The following is a 17,573-nucleotide window of genomic DNA, read 5'->3' as shown; positions in this document are numbered from 1 at the left end:
CGCCCTGAGTGACAGACGACGTCACAGGGCTAAAGAATGCAAAAAATCACGCCCCCGAATCCGAAAAAGACGGGGCTTCTTTGGAGGGACGGCTCTCTCCTCCAATGGCTGGCCTCTGTTTAGGAAGCCAGCCAATGAAGGACAGACGAAAACAGAGGCGGGGATAAAGCAGCCTACTAAGTCACAATAATTCTCGGACATCCGGTCTTCGACCGGATATTACCGAGACCTAAAAAGCGACAGATCTCAAGTTGCCAAATGCAATGATTCCTGTATTACCACAACCACCTAGTTCATGGCACCATTTGGCACGCCAAAGTTTAACATTTCGAGTCCTAGGGTTAAAACCTCTTTCTTGTTGTAGACCTAAATACATTTTTTGTCGTCTTTTAAGATCAGAAACCTAATAAATCATTTGGTATAAGGAGAGCTAAAGCTGGCTGCAGACTATAGACGAGGCCTGGTTGAAATGTGTGTTAGCCAATGTGAGTTCAAAATCCTAGGTCATCCACAAAATAAGTGACCATACAAGCTGGGACCAATGGAGAAAAAGAATTGTCGGGAGATAATGTGTATATTAAAAAATATATATATATTTAATTAAACATAGATAAAAATCATATAGAGACTCAAATGATAAGTCAAACTATATGATACAATAAAACAGTGACATATTCAATTCTAGAACACAATACATCAAATACATTCATTAAAAAGCAAATACATCATAGTGTAGATCCTGGCTAGTTTTAACAATTATATACAAAAAGGTGTTTACTGAAACAACGATTGCACTTATTAGAGAATTATTAAATGGACTCGACGCGCGTTTCGGCAGTAGAAGAACTGCCTTCTTCAGGAGTCGTTGATGGAACTCTGTAAAGAATATTATAGGAAACAATGTTACACATAACAGTGCATATGTCCTTTTACATATTTATTACACCTATCTATACACATACCTATTAACTTATTACAAAATGTAGAATTCGTAACAATTCTTTATCTAACCGAGAGGTCCAGACATATTAATTGGTCACTTAGCGTCATATAATGGACTGATATATGTACAAAATTAGTGCAGTACTCAGCTCAACATAAAGAACCATCAAGAGAAGAAGGTTCATTATTGATATAGGTACAGTTGATTATCATAAACAACATTCAAAATACTTCTCTTTTCTTTCTGATTTTTTCGCCGCCTTTGCTGTCTGGGAGCCTGATTTTTTTCTAAAATGCACCATCTAAAATCTTCTGGACCATGATTGTTCTCTCTGAAATGTTTGACTGGAGGTGCCAGAGTTTTGTTGGTGCGAATGGCTGAGCGATGCTCTGTGAGTCTGGTTTGTATCGGTCTCGAGGTTTCGCCAACATATCCAAGTTGGCAAGGACAAAGGATCAGATCTATACAGTTGGCTGTTCTACAATTCCACATACCGGTAGCGTTAAACTGACAACCATTGTGTTCAAAGGATTCTCCTGGTATAATGTTGATACATGATTTACACGAGGAGCATCTAACAGTTCCTTTCACTGGGAAGTTATTATCGATTGACCTTTGGATAAATTCAGAATTGACTTCTTTAGAGGAAAAACGAGAGTGCACAATCAAGTCTTTAAGATTCTTGTTCCTTTTGTGTGCGAACAAAGGTTTTTCCAGTTTAGCGTTGGTTGGATTAGAGTTTAGTATGTGCCAATTGGAGTTTATGATCTGGCGAACAGTATTGTCTAAGGTGGAGTGTTTGGTGATGCAGACCAGTTTTTTATTTTCTGGAGGTGGCTTAGGTTTAAGCAGTGAGTCCCGATCATAGTATCGAGCCCGCTTATATTAATCCCTGACTAGTCTATGGGGATAGCCTCTATTGAGAAACTTCTGCCGCATGATGTTTGCTTGAAAGTCAAAGTCTGCTAAGTTAGAGCAATTTCTTCTCACCCGAAGGAACTGGGAGAATGGGATGCTCTCTCTCTGACAACGGGGGTGAAAACTTTTAAAATGTAAGAGGGTATTCCTCGCAGTGGGCTTGATGTAAAGATCAACTGCCAATCTGTTGTTCTGATGCTTAATGATAATGTCCAAAAATTCTACCTGGTTACTATCAAATTGGGCAGTGAATTTCAAATTTGTATCCACCAAGTTGATCCATTCTAAAAATTCGCACAGCGAGTCTTTCCCATTGGTCCAGATGAAAAAGAGGTCGTCAATATATCTGGACCAATGGGAAATGGACTCGAAGAAAGGGGCTATTTCGTTGTGGATAGCTTTAGTTTTGAAGGCAGCCATATAAATGTTGGCAATCGAAGGGGCAACTGAAGCCCCCATACTGACGCCTCTAGTTTGACGATAGATCGTATCACCAAATTCTACAATGTTTTCCGACAATACAATATGGAGAAGTTCCAAAAGAAATTCTTTGGGGCAAGGGATATCAAAATGGTCAATAAACCACCTGGTGGCTGACAGAGCTTCCCATTGGGGAATGTTACTGTACAGCGCTTCTATGTCCATCGGCACTAGAAGGTCTGTGCATGGATCGAAAGGTATGTTCTCTATTTTAGATATCATGGAGCCTGTGTCCTTGATGTACGAGGTAACTTTAGGTATATGTGGACGTAGAAATGAGTCTACAAATTTAGATAAAGGTTCCGTATTGGTACCTATTGTAGATACGATAGGCCTGTATGGTGGGTCTATGATGTCTTTATGGATCTTAGGCATCCCGTAGATGCATGCTGTTTTAGGTTGATGGTAATTCAGAAAGTCAAATTCTTTTTGGCTAATGTCACCTGCAGTTAGTGCAGTGGTGGTAAGATTACGGATTTTTTTAGAAGTTGATATCAGGGGGTTACTTCTTATGGGGGTATAAGTGGTGGTATCTGCGAGCATAGTTTTCATTTTGCGTTCATAGTCATTGGTATCTATTAGAACGATTCCGCCCCCTTTGTCACAACTTTTGATGACTACGGTATTATCCTGTCGTAAGGTTTTGAGGGAGTCTGATTCCTCTCGGTTGAGATTGTAGATTGGTTTGGGGATAAAGCGAAGAGCTTTCTCAAGTTGTTGAAGGACAACCAGTTCGAAGGTGGCAACCTCAGGGCCTAGTTGGTCTAGAGAGGGATTGAAAGTGGATGGAAGGGATAATTGTCTAGTTTCTTGAGACTGTTCACTATTGTCTGACTGGGAGGAGAAGAATTTCTTAAGTCTAATCCTACGAAAGAAAGAAATAATGTCTTTCTGAAATTCAAAAATGTCAAGATGGGAATGTGGGACAAAGGAAAGACCTTTGGACAGAAGAGATTCTGTATGGAAATCTATATATTTTTATTTTTTATTTTTTTATCTCATTACAATTTCTGTTTAAAATCAGGTATCAGCTCTATCAAGTGGCCCTGTGTACTGTTTTGGCATTCCCCTCTAGAATAACAAAGAAGTTATCATCGATTCTTTTGTCATGTAAGTGATTTGATATATATGTATCCAGAATTGAGATCTCAATACATCATGTATGATCAGTCTAAAGTATGAGTCTCTAATTGGGAAATTATCTATGAATGTTGTTTATGATAATCAACTGTACCTATATCAATAATGAACCTTCTTCTCTTGATGGTTCTTTATGTTGAGCTGAGTACTGCACTAATTTTGTACATATATCAGTCCATTATATGACGCTAAGTGACCAATTAATATGTCTGGACCTCTCGGTTAGATAAAGAATTGTTACGAATTCTACATTTTGTAATAAGTTAATAGGTATGTGTATAGATAGGTGTAATAAATATGTAAAAGGACATATGCACTGTTATGTGTAACATTGTTTCCTATAATATTCTTTACAGAGTTCCATCAACGACTCCTGAAGAAGGCAGTTCTTCTACTGCCGAAACGCGCGTCGAGTCCATTTAATAATTCTCTAATAAGTGCAATCGTTGTTTCAGTAAACACCTCTTTTTGTATATAATTGTTAAAACTAGCCAGGATCTACACTAGGATGCATTTGCTTTTTAATGAATGTATTTGATATATTGTGTTCTAGAATTGAATATGTCACTGTTTTATTGTATCATATAGTTTGACTTATCATTTGAGTCTCTATATGATTTTTATCTATGTTTAATTAAATATATATATTTTTTAATATACACATTATCTCCCGACAATTCTTTTTCTCCATTGGTCCCAGCTTGTATGGTCACTTATTTTGTGGATGACCTAGGATTTTGAACTCACATTGGTTTTTACCCTGCCCTAGGAATCTGTGTATTTTTGATACCCAGGGGGTCCTTGATTATCTCTCAATTGAAATGTGTGTTAGAGCAGTGAAATTAACATTTCATATTCTTCTTCCTATTCAAAAAGCCCAAAATTATGTTATTACACGACATTGCGTAATAACAAGCTGTTCTAAGCAAAGATTGAACACAAACTCACAGGAACAAAACGTACGCCAGCATAAGAGGCTCTTTCTTGTTCATGGTGCGTGGTTTTTATTGCACTATTTTTTTTTGCACAAAATGAATTCTCCCATCCAAAATGGATGCAAGGATGCGTTTTGCGCTAAAACAAAGCGGCAAATGGCAATCTTGCCTTTGACGTAATTCGGCTTAATTTCACCCTCTTCAATATAGATCTGACTAAGACTGCAGAGCTCTGACGTGTAATACAAGGAATCCTCAAACTCTAGATCATTCTCTTTGGCAGGTACTGGACTCAGAGTCTCCTTTAGACAGTGTCTCCAGCAAGATCAGATCATCAGATTCTCGCAGCTCAAAATTTTCCGATCCCAGAAGACCTGCACTGAGCTGGACTTGCCCAGAATCGCACATTACCTGTTTTTTTTTATTCATGGAACATTATTCTCGCCAGCTGCTACTTGTATAACCTCAATGGTGAGTTCCTTTCAAGGGCTGGAGTTCCACCCAGAGCAATCACTCCAGGTGGAATCCTACCACTCACCATCAAGAGTAGCCCGGTGTGGAAGAGTCCAGAATCATCAGGTCCAAATTACAGGGCTGAAAACGCTGAATAAAACAATGCTTAGTTGAGAGACAACGGAATCTGTTTTTTCCAGTTGTGGACGCACACCCACAGAAACTGCTGCAGAGGCTGGGCGTAAGAGCATAGCCCGACAGTCGACACAACTGAATGGAGTATACAACACTTCCCCACTCAGGGCCAACCTTTCATAGAACACCTGACCTTCCCACCTCACAAGCAACAAGCCTCAGTGTGAATGCACAAACACATCCAGAACCTAATCCAAACGCTGATGCCAGGGGCAGTCGACTATGCGCTCACAACACAGGCCCAGACATAAGCACTGAAGGAGGACTACCCTACCACTGACATTATCGATTGTTTCCAAGCAGGTGGAAAAAGTCTGCAAATTTGTCCCCGGAATTAAGTATAAACACAAGGAAAAGGACCCATTTGTTCCCCCGAGTCCCCATAGTTATACCCCAAAACTTGCTGGAATTTTGTGTGGGATACTTGGCACAAACGGATATTCTTACCCCTTGGCATTCCTGCTCCAAATTCCGGCAAACGTTTAATCCGGTACCAAGCAGTATTTTTCCAGCTTTATCCTTGCCACCGACCCTAACCAGGTCTGGTGGCTCAGAGAACTAATGCATTCACTCCAGGAACCTGCATTTGCCCTCTTGGTCATAGTTGTGAACATTGGAAGGTTCGATCAGTCTTTCCTTTTTCTGCTTACCCGAGGAGGTGTGCAACATTAAACAATTGTTATTTACTTCATGGGATGTACGTGTAGTTAACAAATATACTTTTATTTATTAGGATTGTTGCCTTTGTTCTTTCTCAAATGTAACCCTCTGCACTTGTGGAAGTTGTTTTCATTTTTTAACTACCTATTTTGTGAAAAGTGCTCGCATTATCCCTGAAAGTCTTACTGTGCCATCCTCACCTAAGAGTGCATGGGTCCACAAATACAATCAAAGCCCAGTCAGTGGTCTAAGAAGGAAAATGTGCTTTAACTATTTCCATCCTCCATAATCTTTGGATTACATTTCTTTTATTATATCTGTATTTGTAATTGTTTTCATGTTGCTTAACTTTCAAATTTGCAGGATATCTTTATGCACGCAACAACCATTAAAAGCTTTATTTCAGCAACACCCCAAGAAGAGAAGGAGGGACTCGTCACCACCGAGTATTCACCCTCTGGATTACTGCCATGAGAGGTCTCGTGGAGACGACAGTTCTGGGAACAGAAGCAGCACCGACAGTAAAAAAAGAATCCAAACTATTTACCAGAGGGAAGACCTCCCCCTGCTGCCTCATTAAACTCATTCCAGGACTCTTACCTCTAGCAGAGTTCCGCTCCTGTTAGTCAGGCCCGAGTCTGCTCTATTAAAGCAGACAGGTATTCTGTGGCAAACTGCATTTCCACAGGAAGCAATATAGAATACTCATTAGCTGCAACTCATGTGGAAAAGTAGTTCGATTACTACCCCTCTGCCTAATTGTACATCTCATTAGGTCAGGCAATGCCAGATGGACCTGGAGTGGGAGGAAGACAGCCGACGCGTTTCCTCTTTAAACAACGTTCTCAAGGTTGTTGATAAAAATGCACACAAATATATCGTCATCATTATATATATATATATATATATATGTATTAACAAAAGGGAAAATGGAATTATTGCCAGGTGCTATTTCCCAGATCCCCATTTCCCTTACAGGGAATAATCCACATGGTCCACTTTAATTCATGTTCTGAGAATAATACACATTGAGATGTGGAAATGCATACAAAGTCTTTATTATCTAAAACTTTTTTTCTTAACTTTAGATATTATTCAAAGTTCTCCATTAAATGCATAAATTCCACAGCAAACGCCTCTTTACTCATAAGGATTAGACATATTCAATATAATCCAGATAATACAATATGGTATAATGAGTTATTGCAGAGCAGCCGTGCTTCTATCTTGTGCATAAATTAACAAAGGGAAAATAGAATTATTGCCTAGCGATATTTCTCAGATCCCCATTTCCCTTATGGGGAATAATCCATATTGTCCACTTTAATTCATGTTCTGAGAAGAATACACATTGAGAATAGATAGAAGCACGGCTGCTCTGCAATAACTCATACTACATTGCATTATCTGGATATTGATAAGTCTAATCATTATGAGAAAAGAGGTGTTGGCTGTGGAACTTATGCATTTAATGGAAACCTTTGAATAATATCAAAGCAGTGAAAGAAGTTTGGGAAAATAAAGACTTTGTATGGATTTCTACATCTCAATATGTATTCTTCTCAGGCGAACGCGGAGTGCAATCATCTTTGTGCTCCACTGATCCATAAGGCGCCACCTTTAATATATGTATGTGTTCATTGTTATCAACAGCTTTGAAAAAGTTGTTTAAAAACTAAACAATTGTCGGCTGTCTTCTATATGTGCAAACAAAGTATGACAATTGAATCATCTACAACAAACGGACCTGCTTCCATTTTTGCAGACCTATAAAGACTCTTGAGTGCTCTAGATGTTATTGTATGTATGTTATATGTGGTCGTTTTTCCTGCGTATGTTTTACACTACTCTGGTGGCATGGTGTCATTAGCCCTTCGAGCACTACTGACGGTAATTTGTTGGACCTATGTATTCTTTACTTAGTTAAGTGCAGCATATCTATAACACTGCCAAAAAATGTGTTTTTACAGAGGGGAAGGACAAGCACTCTCCTAAATGCGCTTCAACGCCTGCAGTTTTATCATTGGTTTGGTTGGAAGAGTAACTCTTGTTGGTGGAATCAGAAGAGCGTGCCAGCGGGGACCAGGAACAAAGACATAAGAGAGGATCACAGGGTTTGTTGTTCCTATGACAGGGAAGAGGTGTTATTTATGCGATCACACTGGACAAACAGGACATCTTGGATCTGCCCATACAACTATCTATGATAAATCTCAAGTCTTTAGTGGAAAGGTAGATTATAAAGCCATTGTGTGGCTTCCCAAATGCAACCTGGCTCTCCAGACTAAACCCACAACAATCCGCCACCTACAAAAGTGGACCTCAGGAAACCGGTGAGACAGGTTCACAAAATCAGAGCAAGACTACAGCTCATGGTGTAACTTCTCTGGTTATTCTGAGAATGTAAACACTGCCGAGTGCAGTAGCAGAATACCGCAGCTGGAGAGGTGGTGGAGGCTGTACATCCAATTCAGCTTTTCCCCCACATCTCCGGCTTGCGAATAGATTGAAATTTACCTGATGTTCCAGGTTATGAAATTTCAGTGCAAGTGGGGAGGAGATGTGGCCCTGCGGCTACAGTGGCATGGCTTGGAACTGGGGGATATGGTTTGAATCCCATCTTCAGCTCAACAATCTGTGATTCTGGGCAGATCATCTTTCCTTAAAAGTAGCCAGATTCTCTTATTAAGTACTCTAATGCCCTTGGCCAAATTCGCACTATACATTAACAAATTCCAGATATCTAGGTTACAGTTACTGTGTAGATTGAATTTTTGACGAAGAGCATCCCATAGACCCTTTGGTGAACTGACCGGCCATGCACAACCAGTAGTGCTTAAAAACGTGCTGCTCCTAGGGCATCCTGCAGTGGGCACCAAACTGATAAGAACTACAAGACAGCAGCAGAGCAACTGTATCTCAACGAAAGGCCGCACATCCCCTCCAAAATCATACTTCTGTTTTTGGATGGAGGGCACACTAGGATATTTGACTGAGCATCACCTTGCCCTTACTGAAATCATTGATGCAATTTTCAGGCTAAGTGATGAACTCTTTCTCAGGCGAACACCCGGGCTTTGTCCATCTCCCTTCACCCCACTCATTTTAGTTGCAGCAGCAGGAGCCTTTGCAATGCAGGTTAATCACAAATATTCTGCCGGAGAATGTGTATGTTCAGCAACATCAAAGTGCAGGGTAGGGGTGCAGTCCATCACTGAGGTTATTACATTTCTGGGACTTGATAAGCAAGTTGTTGTCATCTGCGACGCGTCATTCAACACCCTTTAACTCCCTCATATGATCCCTCCCATATTAAAATGACATCCTCCAATGAGGATACATACCAACGTGTGATGTGATCCAGCTTGGCTGCGGCTCACTTCCCGCCTCTGGATGTGATGCTCCGAGCTGGAAGCGAGCGTTGGAGACTGCTCAGTAGGGGAATGCTGTACGAAAAAAAAACGTATTCAAAATGTTGGACACCATATCCTCCACGTATGCGGATATACAGTTTGTCTGCTTCTCTGGAAAGTCCATGAATGAATATATTAATAGAATTAAACGGTGTCCTTTAAAGTACATTTACGGTTTTATCAATGGGTCTACCTCAAATGAGACTGGGGTGCTAGCTTCTGTAAGATTATACATAGGAAAAAAATTGGCGCAATTGAACAAGTTACTTACCTTCGGTAACGATATATCTGTAAGAAACATTAGTTAGTGTTAGATTCCTTACCTTAGAATATCCCCAGGCGTCAGTCTGGATCCGGAAACTTTTGCGTAGCAGTACCCCTGCGCGTCGGTAGGCGTCGTCTGCAGGCGTCCCCTGCGGCTCCGCGTCCGTCGTCGGCGTCGTGCGCCGTGATGACGTCGCTGGAGTACATAGACGCCGCCTCCGCGCGCTGACGTCAGTTCTTTGCACACAGCATTTCCGCGCCAGGAGACGCAGAGCCATGAGAGAACCAACACTGGTGCCATGTACAAACTAGGGCCCTGAAAGGGATGACCTTAACCCTAGGTATCAGTTCGCAGAACGGGGAGGATGGGTGGGTTCGGTAAGGAATCTAACACTAACTAATGTTTCTTACAGATATATCGTTACCGAAGGTAAGTAACTTGTTCATCTGAAAGAAACACGTTAGTGTTAGATTCCTTACCTTAGAATACATACCCCAGCAATACCAACCCCGGTGGTGGGTCTGCGAACCAATACAAAACTACACCAGAAAGTCCTGGAGGACAGAACGGCCAAAGAAGCCATCCCTCCGGACTTGACTGTCCAGGCAGTAATGCCTCGCAAAGGTGTGCAGCGAGGCCCACGTAGCCGCCTGGCAAATGTCCTGCAAGGGGACTCCCCGGCCCAGGGCAGTAGTAGCCGCCGTGGCCCGAGTGGAATGGGCCCTCAGCCCAACAGGAGGCTCCTTCCGAGCCAAAGAGTAGCACGCTTTGATGCAGAGGACGACCCATCGAGAGATGGTTCGTTTACAAACCGCCCGTCCCTTCTTCGCACCCACGTAGCCAACAAACAGTTGGTCATCCACCCGGAACTGGCGTGTGCGATCCATGTAAAATGAAAGCGCACGTTTTGGGTCCAGACGATGGAGCCGCTCTTCATCCTTTGAAGGATGCGGAGGCGGGAAGAAGGAAGGGAGGGTGATGGACTGCCCGATGTGAAAGGCCGAAACAACCTTGGGCAGGAAAGAAGGTCTAGTCCTCAGAACCACCTTGTCAGGATGAATGGACAGGAAAGGAGGTTGGACAGAAAGAGCCTGGAGCTCACTCACCCTCCTGGCAGAGGTGATGGCAACCAGGAAAGCCGTCTTTAAAGTCAGGAGACGGAGAGGGCAAGAATGAAGGGGCTCAAAGGGAGCACACATCAGGAAAGTTAGAACCAGGTTCAAATCCCACTGAGGCATCACAAACGGAACAGGTGGAAACATGTGAGTGATGCCTTTCAAGAATCGAGTTACAATCGGGGATTTGAACAAAGAAGGCTGATCAGGAAGCCTCAAGAAGGCTGAAAGGGCAGAAAGGTAGCCCTTGATAGTGCCCAGAGCAGAGCCCTGCTGGGCAAGAGAAAGAAGAAACAGAAGAACCTCCGAAAGAGGGGCAGAAAGAGGATCCACAGCCTTTGCTGTGCACCATGCCACAAATCTGTTCCACCGACAGGCGTATACCGACTTAGTGGAGGGACGCCTGGCTGCCAGAATAACATCACAGACTTCAGGAGGCAAGTCAAATGGCCTCAACTGCCGCCGCTCAATCTCCAAGCATGGAGGTGGAGACTGGACAGGTTCGGGTGGAGGACCGTCCCCTGCTGCTGCGACAGAAGGTCCTCCTGAAGGGGCAGGCGGATCGGGGGACCGACCGACATGCTGAGTAGCTCGGGATACCAGTACCTTCGAGCCCAGTCCGGAGCCACAAGGATAACTTGGGCCCGGTCGCGCCTGATCTTCTTCAGCACTCTGGGCAGAAGTGGTATAGGCGGAAAGGCGTATAACAGACCGCAACTCCACTCGCGCCGAAAGGCGTCGCCGTGCGAGTGCCGTCTTGGAAACTCCAACGCGCAGAACTGATGACATTGCGCGTTCTCTTCTGTGGCGAATAGATCTAACCAAGGCTCTCCCCATTGCAGAAAGATGCCTTGCGCCACGTCCGAGTTCAGACGCCATTCGTGATCCATCGAGCACCGACGGCTGAGTTCGTCCGCCCTGGCGTTCAGAGAACCTGCCAGGTGTTGAACCGTCAGAGTCACGCCCTGACGTTCCAGCCATTGCCAGAGGCGCAGAGCCTCCTGGCAAAGGGTCCACGACCCCACTCCGCCCTGTTTGTTGCAGTACCACATGGCGGTGGTGTTGTCGGTGAACACCTGCACTACACTCCCGTTGACAAAGGGGAGGAATGCCTTCAGTGCCAGACGAATCGCCCGCAGCTCCAACAGATTGATATGGAGCCGGGACTCCGCCGGAGACCAGATGCCTCTGATCTCTGCCTCTCCCAAGTGGCCACCCCAGCCCTGGAGGGACGCGTCCGTCACGACAACGTGCTCCGGTTGGGGAAGGGAGAGGGACTTGCCCCTGACCCAATCGCGGTCCGTAAGCCACCACTGCAGTTGTCTCGCAGTGCCCTCCGAGATCAAGACGTGGTCGGACAAGTTGCCCTGATGCTGGGCCCACTGAAACTTCAGGTCCCACTGCAGAGCCCGCATCCGCCACCTGGCGTGATGCACCAGAAGGATGCAGGAAGCCATCAGTCCCAGCAGCCGCAGCGTCAACCTGACCGAGACTCGGGATAGCGGCTGAAAGATGGGAATCAAAGCCTGAATATCCCGAACCCGCCGTTCCGGAGGATAAACCCGAAACTGCGCCGAGTCCAGAACCGCTCCGATGAAAAGGAGCTTTTGAGAGGGACACAGGTGTGATTTCGGCACGTTGATGGAGAACCCCAGGTCGTGCAAGAGGTCTGCCGTCATCTGAAGGTGGTGGACGACTGTCTGGGGCGAGCCCGCCTTCAACAACCAGTCGTCTAGGTAGGGGAAGACTGAAACCCCTAACCTGCGCAGATGGGCTGCGACCACCGCCATCACCTTTGTGAACACCCGTGGGGCGCTGGTAAGGCCGAAGGGGAGCACGACAAACTGAAAGTGCTCCTGGCCTACCGTGAACCGCAGGTAACGCCGGTGGGCCGGCAGGACGGGGATGTGAAAATAGGCGTCCTGCAAGTCCAACGCTACCATCCAGTCTTGCGGGTCTAGAGCAGCCAAGACCTGAGCTAACGTCAACATCTTGAACTTCTCCTTCCGGAGGAAGCCGTTGACGTTCCTTAGATCCAAGATAGGACGTAGGCCCCCCTTGTCCTTCTTGGGCACCAGAAAGTAGTGGGAATAACAACCACGCCCTACTTCCGGCCCAGGAACGCGCTCGATGGCCCCCTTGGCCAAGAGGGCCGTAACTTCCTCCTGCAGAAGTGTCAAGTGGTCCCCCGACACACGGTGGTTCTGCGGTGGCATGGCTGGAGGAGAGGTCTCGAAGGGGAGGGAGTAGCCCCTTCGGACAATTTGCAGCACCCACCTGTCCGAAGTGATCGTGCGCCAGTGAGCGTGGTGATGGCGAACCCTGCCACCCACTGGCGTCACATGGGGCCGAAAGCACGGACTAGGAGGATTTTGGGGTAGATGCTGCGGGGGAAGGTGTGGTCTGACCCCGCCGTTGTCCCCGACCGCCACCACGGCGGTTTCCACGGCCGCCACCGCGTTGGAAGGATTGTTGCGGCGCGTGGCTGGCAGCACGTGTGGGGGCGCCCCTTCCTTGGCCACGAAAGGGGCGAAACGAACCCGGTTGCTGACGCTGGGTCGAGAGACCCAAGGACTTGGCCGTGACCCTGGAGTCCTTGAAGCGTTCCAGCGCGTGGTCCGCTTTGTCACCGAACAGGTGACAGCCATCAAACGGCATGTCCATCAGGGTATTTTGGACATCAGCCGAAAAATTGGCGGATCTCAGCCAGGCGTGACGGCGAATCGCCACCGTCGTAGACATAGCCCTGCCCAGCGAGTCGGTCGTATCAAGACCACACCGAATGGAATATTTCGCTGCATCCCGGCCCTCAGCTACAGCTTGACCGAGCTTTGCCCGCACCTCCATGGGGCATTCTGGCAGCAGCTCCGCGACCGTATCCCACACAGAGTGGGTGTAGCGGCCCAAGAGGCAGGCGGTGTTGCAAGACCGCAGGCCCAAACTAATGGACGAGAAGACCTTTTTACCAAACTGGTCATACCTCTTGGATTCCCGGTCGGGCGGGGCCGACGGGAATGCGGACTGGGAGGTCGAGGCCTGGATCACCAGACTCTCAGGAGTGGGGTGGGTAGACAGGTACTTGGGGTCGTCCGGACAAGGACGGTGGCGCCTGGCCACGTTCCGATCAACAGGCGCACCTGAAGCGGGCCTGGACCACGTGCCCAACAGAACGTCAGACAAGGCTTCATTAAACGGCAGCAGAGGCTCCAAAGGGCATGACTGCGGCTTGAAGACCTCGGTGAGGATGTTAGGCCTCACGGCCGCGACGGGGAGCTCAAGGTTTAAGGCCTTGGCAGCCCTCATCAGCACCACAGAATAGGCAGCTCCCTCCACCGATGCCACGGTTGGAGGAGAGATCAAACCAGGGTTAGGGGAGTCGTCCAAACCACTGGCATCCCCCAAGGCACCCGTCCAGTCCGGGTCATACTGGCACTCGCGAGCCAGAGGGTCCTCGGACCCCTCCCAACCTTCACCGTACTCCTCATCCTCTCCGTATTCGGAGTCAATGATGAAGACCGGCTCCTCGGGGTTCATGGGCCCCATCGGCGCCGGGACCGGCGTCGTGCGACGCCCATCCGGCGCCGCGTCCGGCGTCGGAGAAGGTAAGGGGACGGCGCCGCCCGGGGCCGGCGCCGGAACCCCACCGCCGGCCGGAACCGGCAGTGGAGAACCGGCGCCGCGCGGGGGCGGCGCCGGGGGTAACCCCGATGGCAACGGCGCCGGGGAGGCCGGAAGACCAGCCGGCGCCGATCCCGAAGGCCCCTGCGGCGCCGGGGTCGGAGCCGTCGGCGACGCCGGGCCCGGAGCACCCGACGGCGCCGAGGCAGGGACACCCGAACCGCCAGGGCCCCCAGACGGTAGCACTGGGCCCGAAGGCGCCGTAGGCCCCGTCGGAGAAGCGAGCGCCCTCATGGCCATGAGGAACGCCTCGATCTCCTCAGGCGTCGCGCCATGCCCAGGGACCGGAGGGTATGAGGCAGGCCGCGCCGGCGACTCTCGCGGAGCCGCGGGGTTGGGGTCACCCGAGCCCCCGGCCGCATCGCGCGAGCGTCGGGGGGAGTCGGGGGTACGATGACGACGCCCCGACTTCTTGTGCTTCCTACCTGACGAGCCTGACGAGTGGTGTCGACTTCCGGAGCGCCCAGCGCGGCTCCGCGACCGCTCCCTCGAACGCTCCCCCGACCTCCGGCCGGACCGGGACCGCTCCCGGTCCCGACGTGGGGCCGACACCCGGAGCTCCAGCAGCTTGCGGGACCGCTCCCGCCTAGCCTTGTTGGTAAGGGCCCGGCAGTCGAGGCACGATTCCACGTCGTGGTCGGGGCCCAGACACCGGAGGCAGAGGCGGTGATGGTCTGTGACCGACATCGTGCGCTCACAGTCATCGCAATTCTTAAATCCAGGCATCCTATCAGGCACAATAGAGAAAAAAGTCGAAAAAACTTGGTCAAAGACCGGAGTACTGCTCTTCCAGATCTGCGTCCACTGGCGCGGAAAAAAGAAGAACTGACGTCAGCGCGCGGAGGCGGCGTCTATGCACTCCAGCGACGTCATCACGGCGCACGACGCCGACGACGGACGCGGAGCCGCAGGGGACGCCTGCAGACGACGCCTACCGACGCGCAGGGGTACTGCTACGCAAAAGTTTCCGGATCCAGACTGACGCCTGGGGATATTCTAAGGTAAGGAATCTAACACTAACGTGTTTCTTTCAGATACTTCAGTTCAGCAGTCAAGCCACACCAGTAAAGCCCTCTCCTCCTATTGCTCCCATTAAAGGAAAGCAGTAGTGGTCTTATGCCCACCGTGATCAACATTCAAAGATCATACGAACTCAGTAGCCACTACCAAGTGCACTCAGTTTTGAAAAAAGTGGTACATACAGTTTCCGAGAAGGCAATCACATAGGGCAGGCTAAAATAAGGGGACTTTATTACCCTATCGACTGCTAAACTCAACCTCCTATTACCACAACAAGTGCATGTTGGCAAAACAGACAACCAACTGAGAAACCACAATTTTTTTTTTTTTTACCAGTGAACGGTTTAGGCGCGTCCCACTGAGTCTACTAATAACTGGGTGAAATCAGGAACCAAGGGTAAAGAGGTTTAGAGCTTAAAAAGAAAAGCAAGAAATCCATCAGGAAAGCCATGGAAATAGTTCCTCTTATTCTATTACGAAAATAATTCACTGTCAAAGAGTAAGCTGCCAAGGACTTTAACAAACTTTATGGCAGGTACTCAGCAAGAGGTTTTGAATGGTGGGGGTGTAACTCAGGCATTCGCCCCTTTGGGATCACTTTTTCTCTTCATCATTCGCTGCAGATACTGCCAAGAAAGATGCCGGTTGTGTTGTAGTCTGCAGGGTGAATTGTAGTGACCTTGTTTTTGATTTCCGCAGGGAATATTTAGGTTGCACCCCTTCCACTCAATACAATCCTGAAAGCTACTGGGTAGTTTGTTTCAGCAGTAATATTTTTAACTCAAATTTGCTTTAAAGCAGATGGCCAATCCCCGCAGTTAGAACAAAAATGTTGGTGGAAAGCATGGCAAAACAGAAGTAATTTGTATACAAAAAAAACAATTTGCGGCATTAAACGATACCTTAAAAAAAAAAAAATTGGATGAAAACTGAATACAGCTGAAATAAAGAGGCAAATATGCAAACTTTCATATTTTCGGTCCAAATTGCGAAAAAATAAGAATTTAACCAGCAGCGTTCACAGGAACCACTTGAGATTGGTTGGTGCCGTTTGCATTACAAACAGCAGTATGTTTTTGTTCTTCAACAGCCCAAGCGGCCATAACAACGGCCTACAATGTATTCCTTGCCCTTTCTTCCAACCTCAGGTAGAATTTCTGGCACATGGTTTCCCTCTCCTTTCAACTACTTGTATTTCAAAACTCCAAAAATAACTGCTTTTCTAACATCTATTTACTACGCTTAGGTCTAGGTTTGTCATTATGAGCTTTTTTCCAATTCAAGAAGGTGCATGAAAGTATATTTGCACATTAAACAAAGCAAGATTCCTCATTGTTAATTTAGTCTACATCTTACCAGGAAGTTGAGGGGGTTGACTGGAAGGTTGGACGTGCAGTTGCCAAGGCCTTTCCCCGAATAGCCCATCACGTAGAGGGCAAATTCGTTATGGAATTTTATTGGACAATGCAGCTCCACAAACCCGTGGCTGATGGTACTTGGACCGTTGTTCACAAGCTAATAACAGAAGAGAGAGAGAGATATTGTTACCAAGTATTATTGTAGGTCAGTAACTCACACCCACTCAAGCAATCACATTCCTCCCCCAAAAAGTACTCTGATAATCTGTGCAAAATGTTTCTAACGTGCCATTTGGGAAAACGTAACAGGAAAGTGATCTTGTGCAAGGTGATTCAACGCTCTGTGCAAATTTACGGATGGCTTTCGACTCACCTTTAATAAACTCGCCATTCACTTGATTTGCAGATATCAAGTTGCACTTAATGTGCAAATATAGCCTCCTCATTATGGAAAACCTAAAGTAATTCTACTGCTTGAAATCAAACACAACAAAGGCGGCAATCATGTGAGACGCATAGAACTGAATGCAGTCCATAACCACTCATCTAAATCTATCATATCAGACATTTGAGCAGAAGGTGACACCTCGCAAGTACAGATTTGTGCCACAATTACCACAGGCACCGGAGATCCTTAACTGTGGTCCCTCTTACTCCCCACGCAGGACAAACACTATAGTAGAAGATACCTCCACTCACAAGATACAACCCTTCGAAACTGTTGCCTATGTGGGTTTCTTGGAGTCACTAGAAAGGATTAAAACCCTTTTTTGGAGACCCTCTATATTACTCTGCCTGGAAGAATGTTGCTCCAAATTCACAACTGTATCCTCTCCCTAGCCCCTTGTCTAACAAAGTTCTCAGGAAAGAAAACATTCTTTGGAGAGTTTGATGCAAAAATAACAAACAAATAATGCTAGCTATTGCCCCTTTATCTCTATACATCCCTTTCCCGGCAGCCTGAGACCAGAAGCCAAGTGAGTGTTAATAAGCAGTTATT

General features: G+C 46.9%; 1 protein-coding gene across 2 annotated transcripts in view; it reads right to left on the bottom strand.

The window, feature by feature from the left end:
- ITGA5 (integrin subunit alpha 5) overlaps positions 1-17,573 on the bottom strand; it is a 377,970-nt gene that overhangs the window by 73,321 nt on the left and 287,076 nt on the right. For both annotated transcript variants that reach the window (XM_086964803.1, XM_086964795.1), the window contains exons 25-26: positions 16,572-16,730; positions 9,069-9,170 (exon numbers count right to left, since the gene is read on the bottom strand). In XM_086964803.1, the coding sequence (XP_086820929.1) occupies positions 9,069-9,170; positions 16,572-16,730 (261 nt within the window). The remainder of the gene's footprint in view (positions 1-9,068; positions 9,171-16,571; positions 16,731-17,573) is intronic.

The sequence above is a fragment of the Lissotriton vulgaris genome, chromosome 1_1 (genome assembly GCF_964263255.1).
Source record: "Lissotriton vulgaris chromosome 1_1, aLisVul1.2, whole genome shotgun sequence".
Classification (NCBI taxonomy): domain Eukaryota; kingdom Metazoa; phylum Chordata; class Amphibia; order Caudata; family Salamandridae; genus Lissotriton; species Lissotriton vulgaris.
Note: the sequence above shows the minus strand (reverse complement) of the source record. Positions and strands in the feature narration are given on the sequence as shown.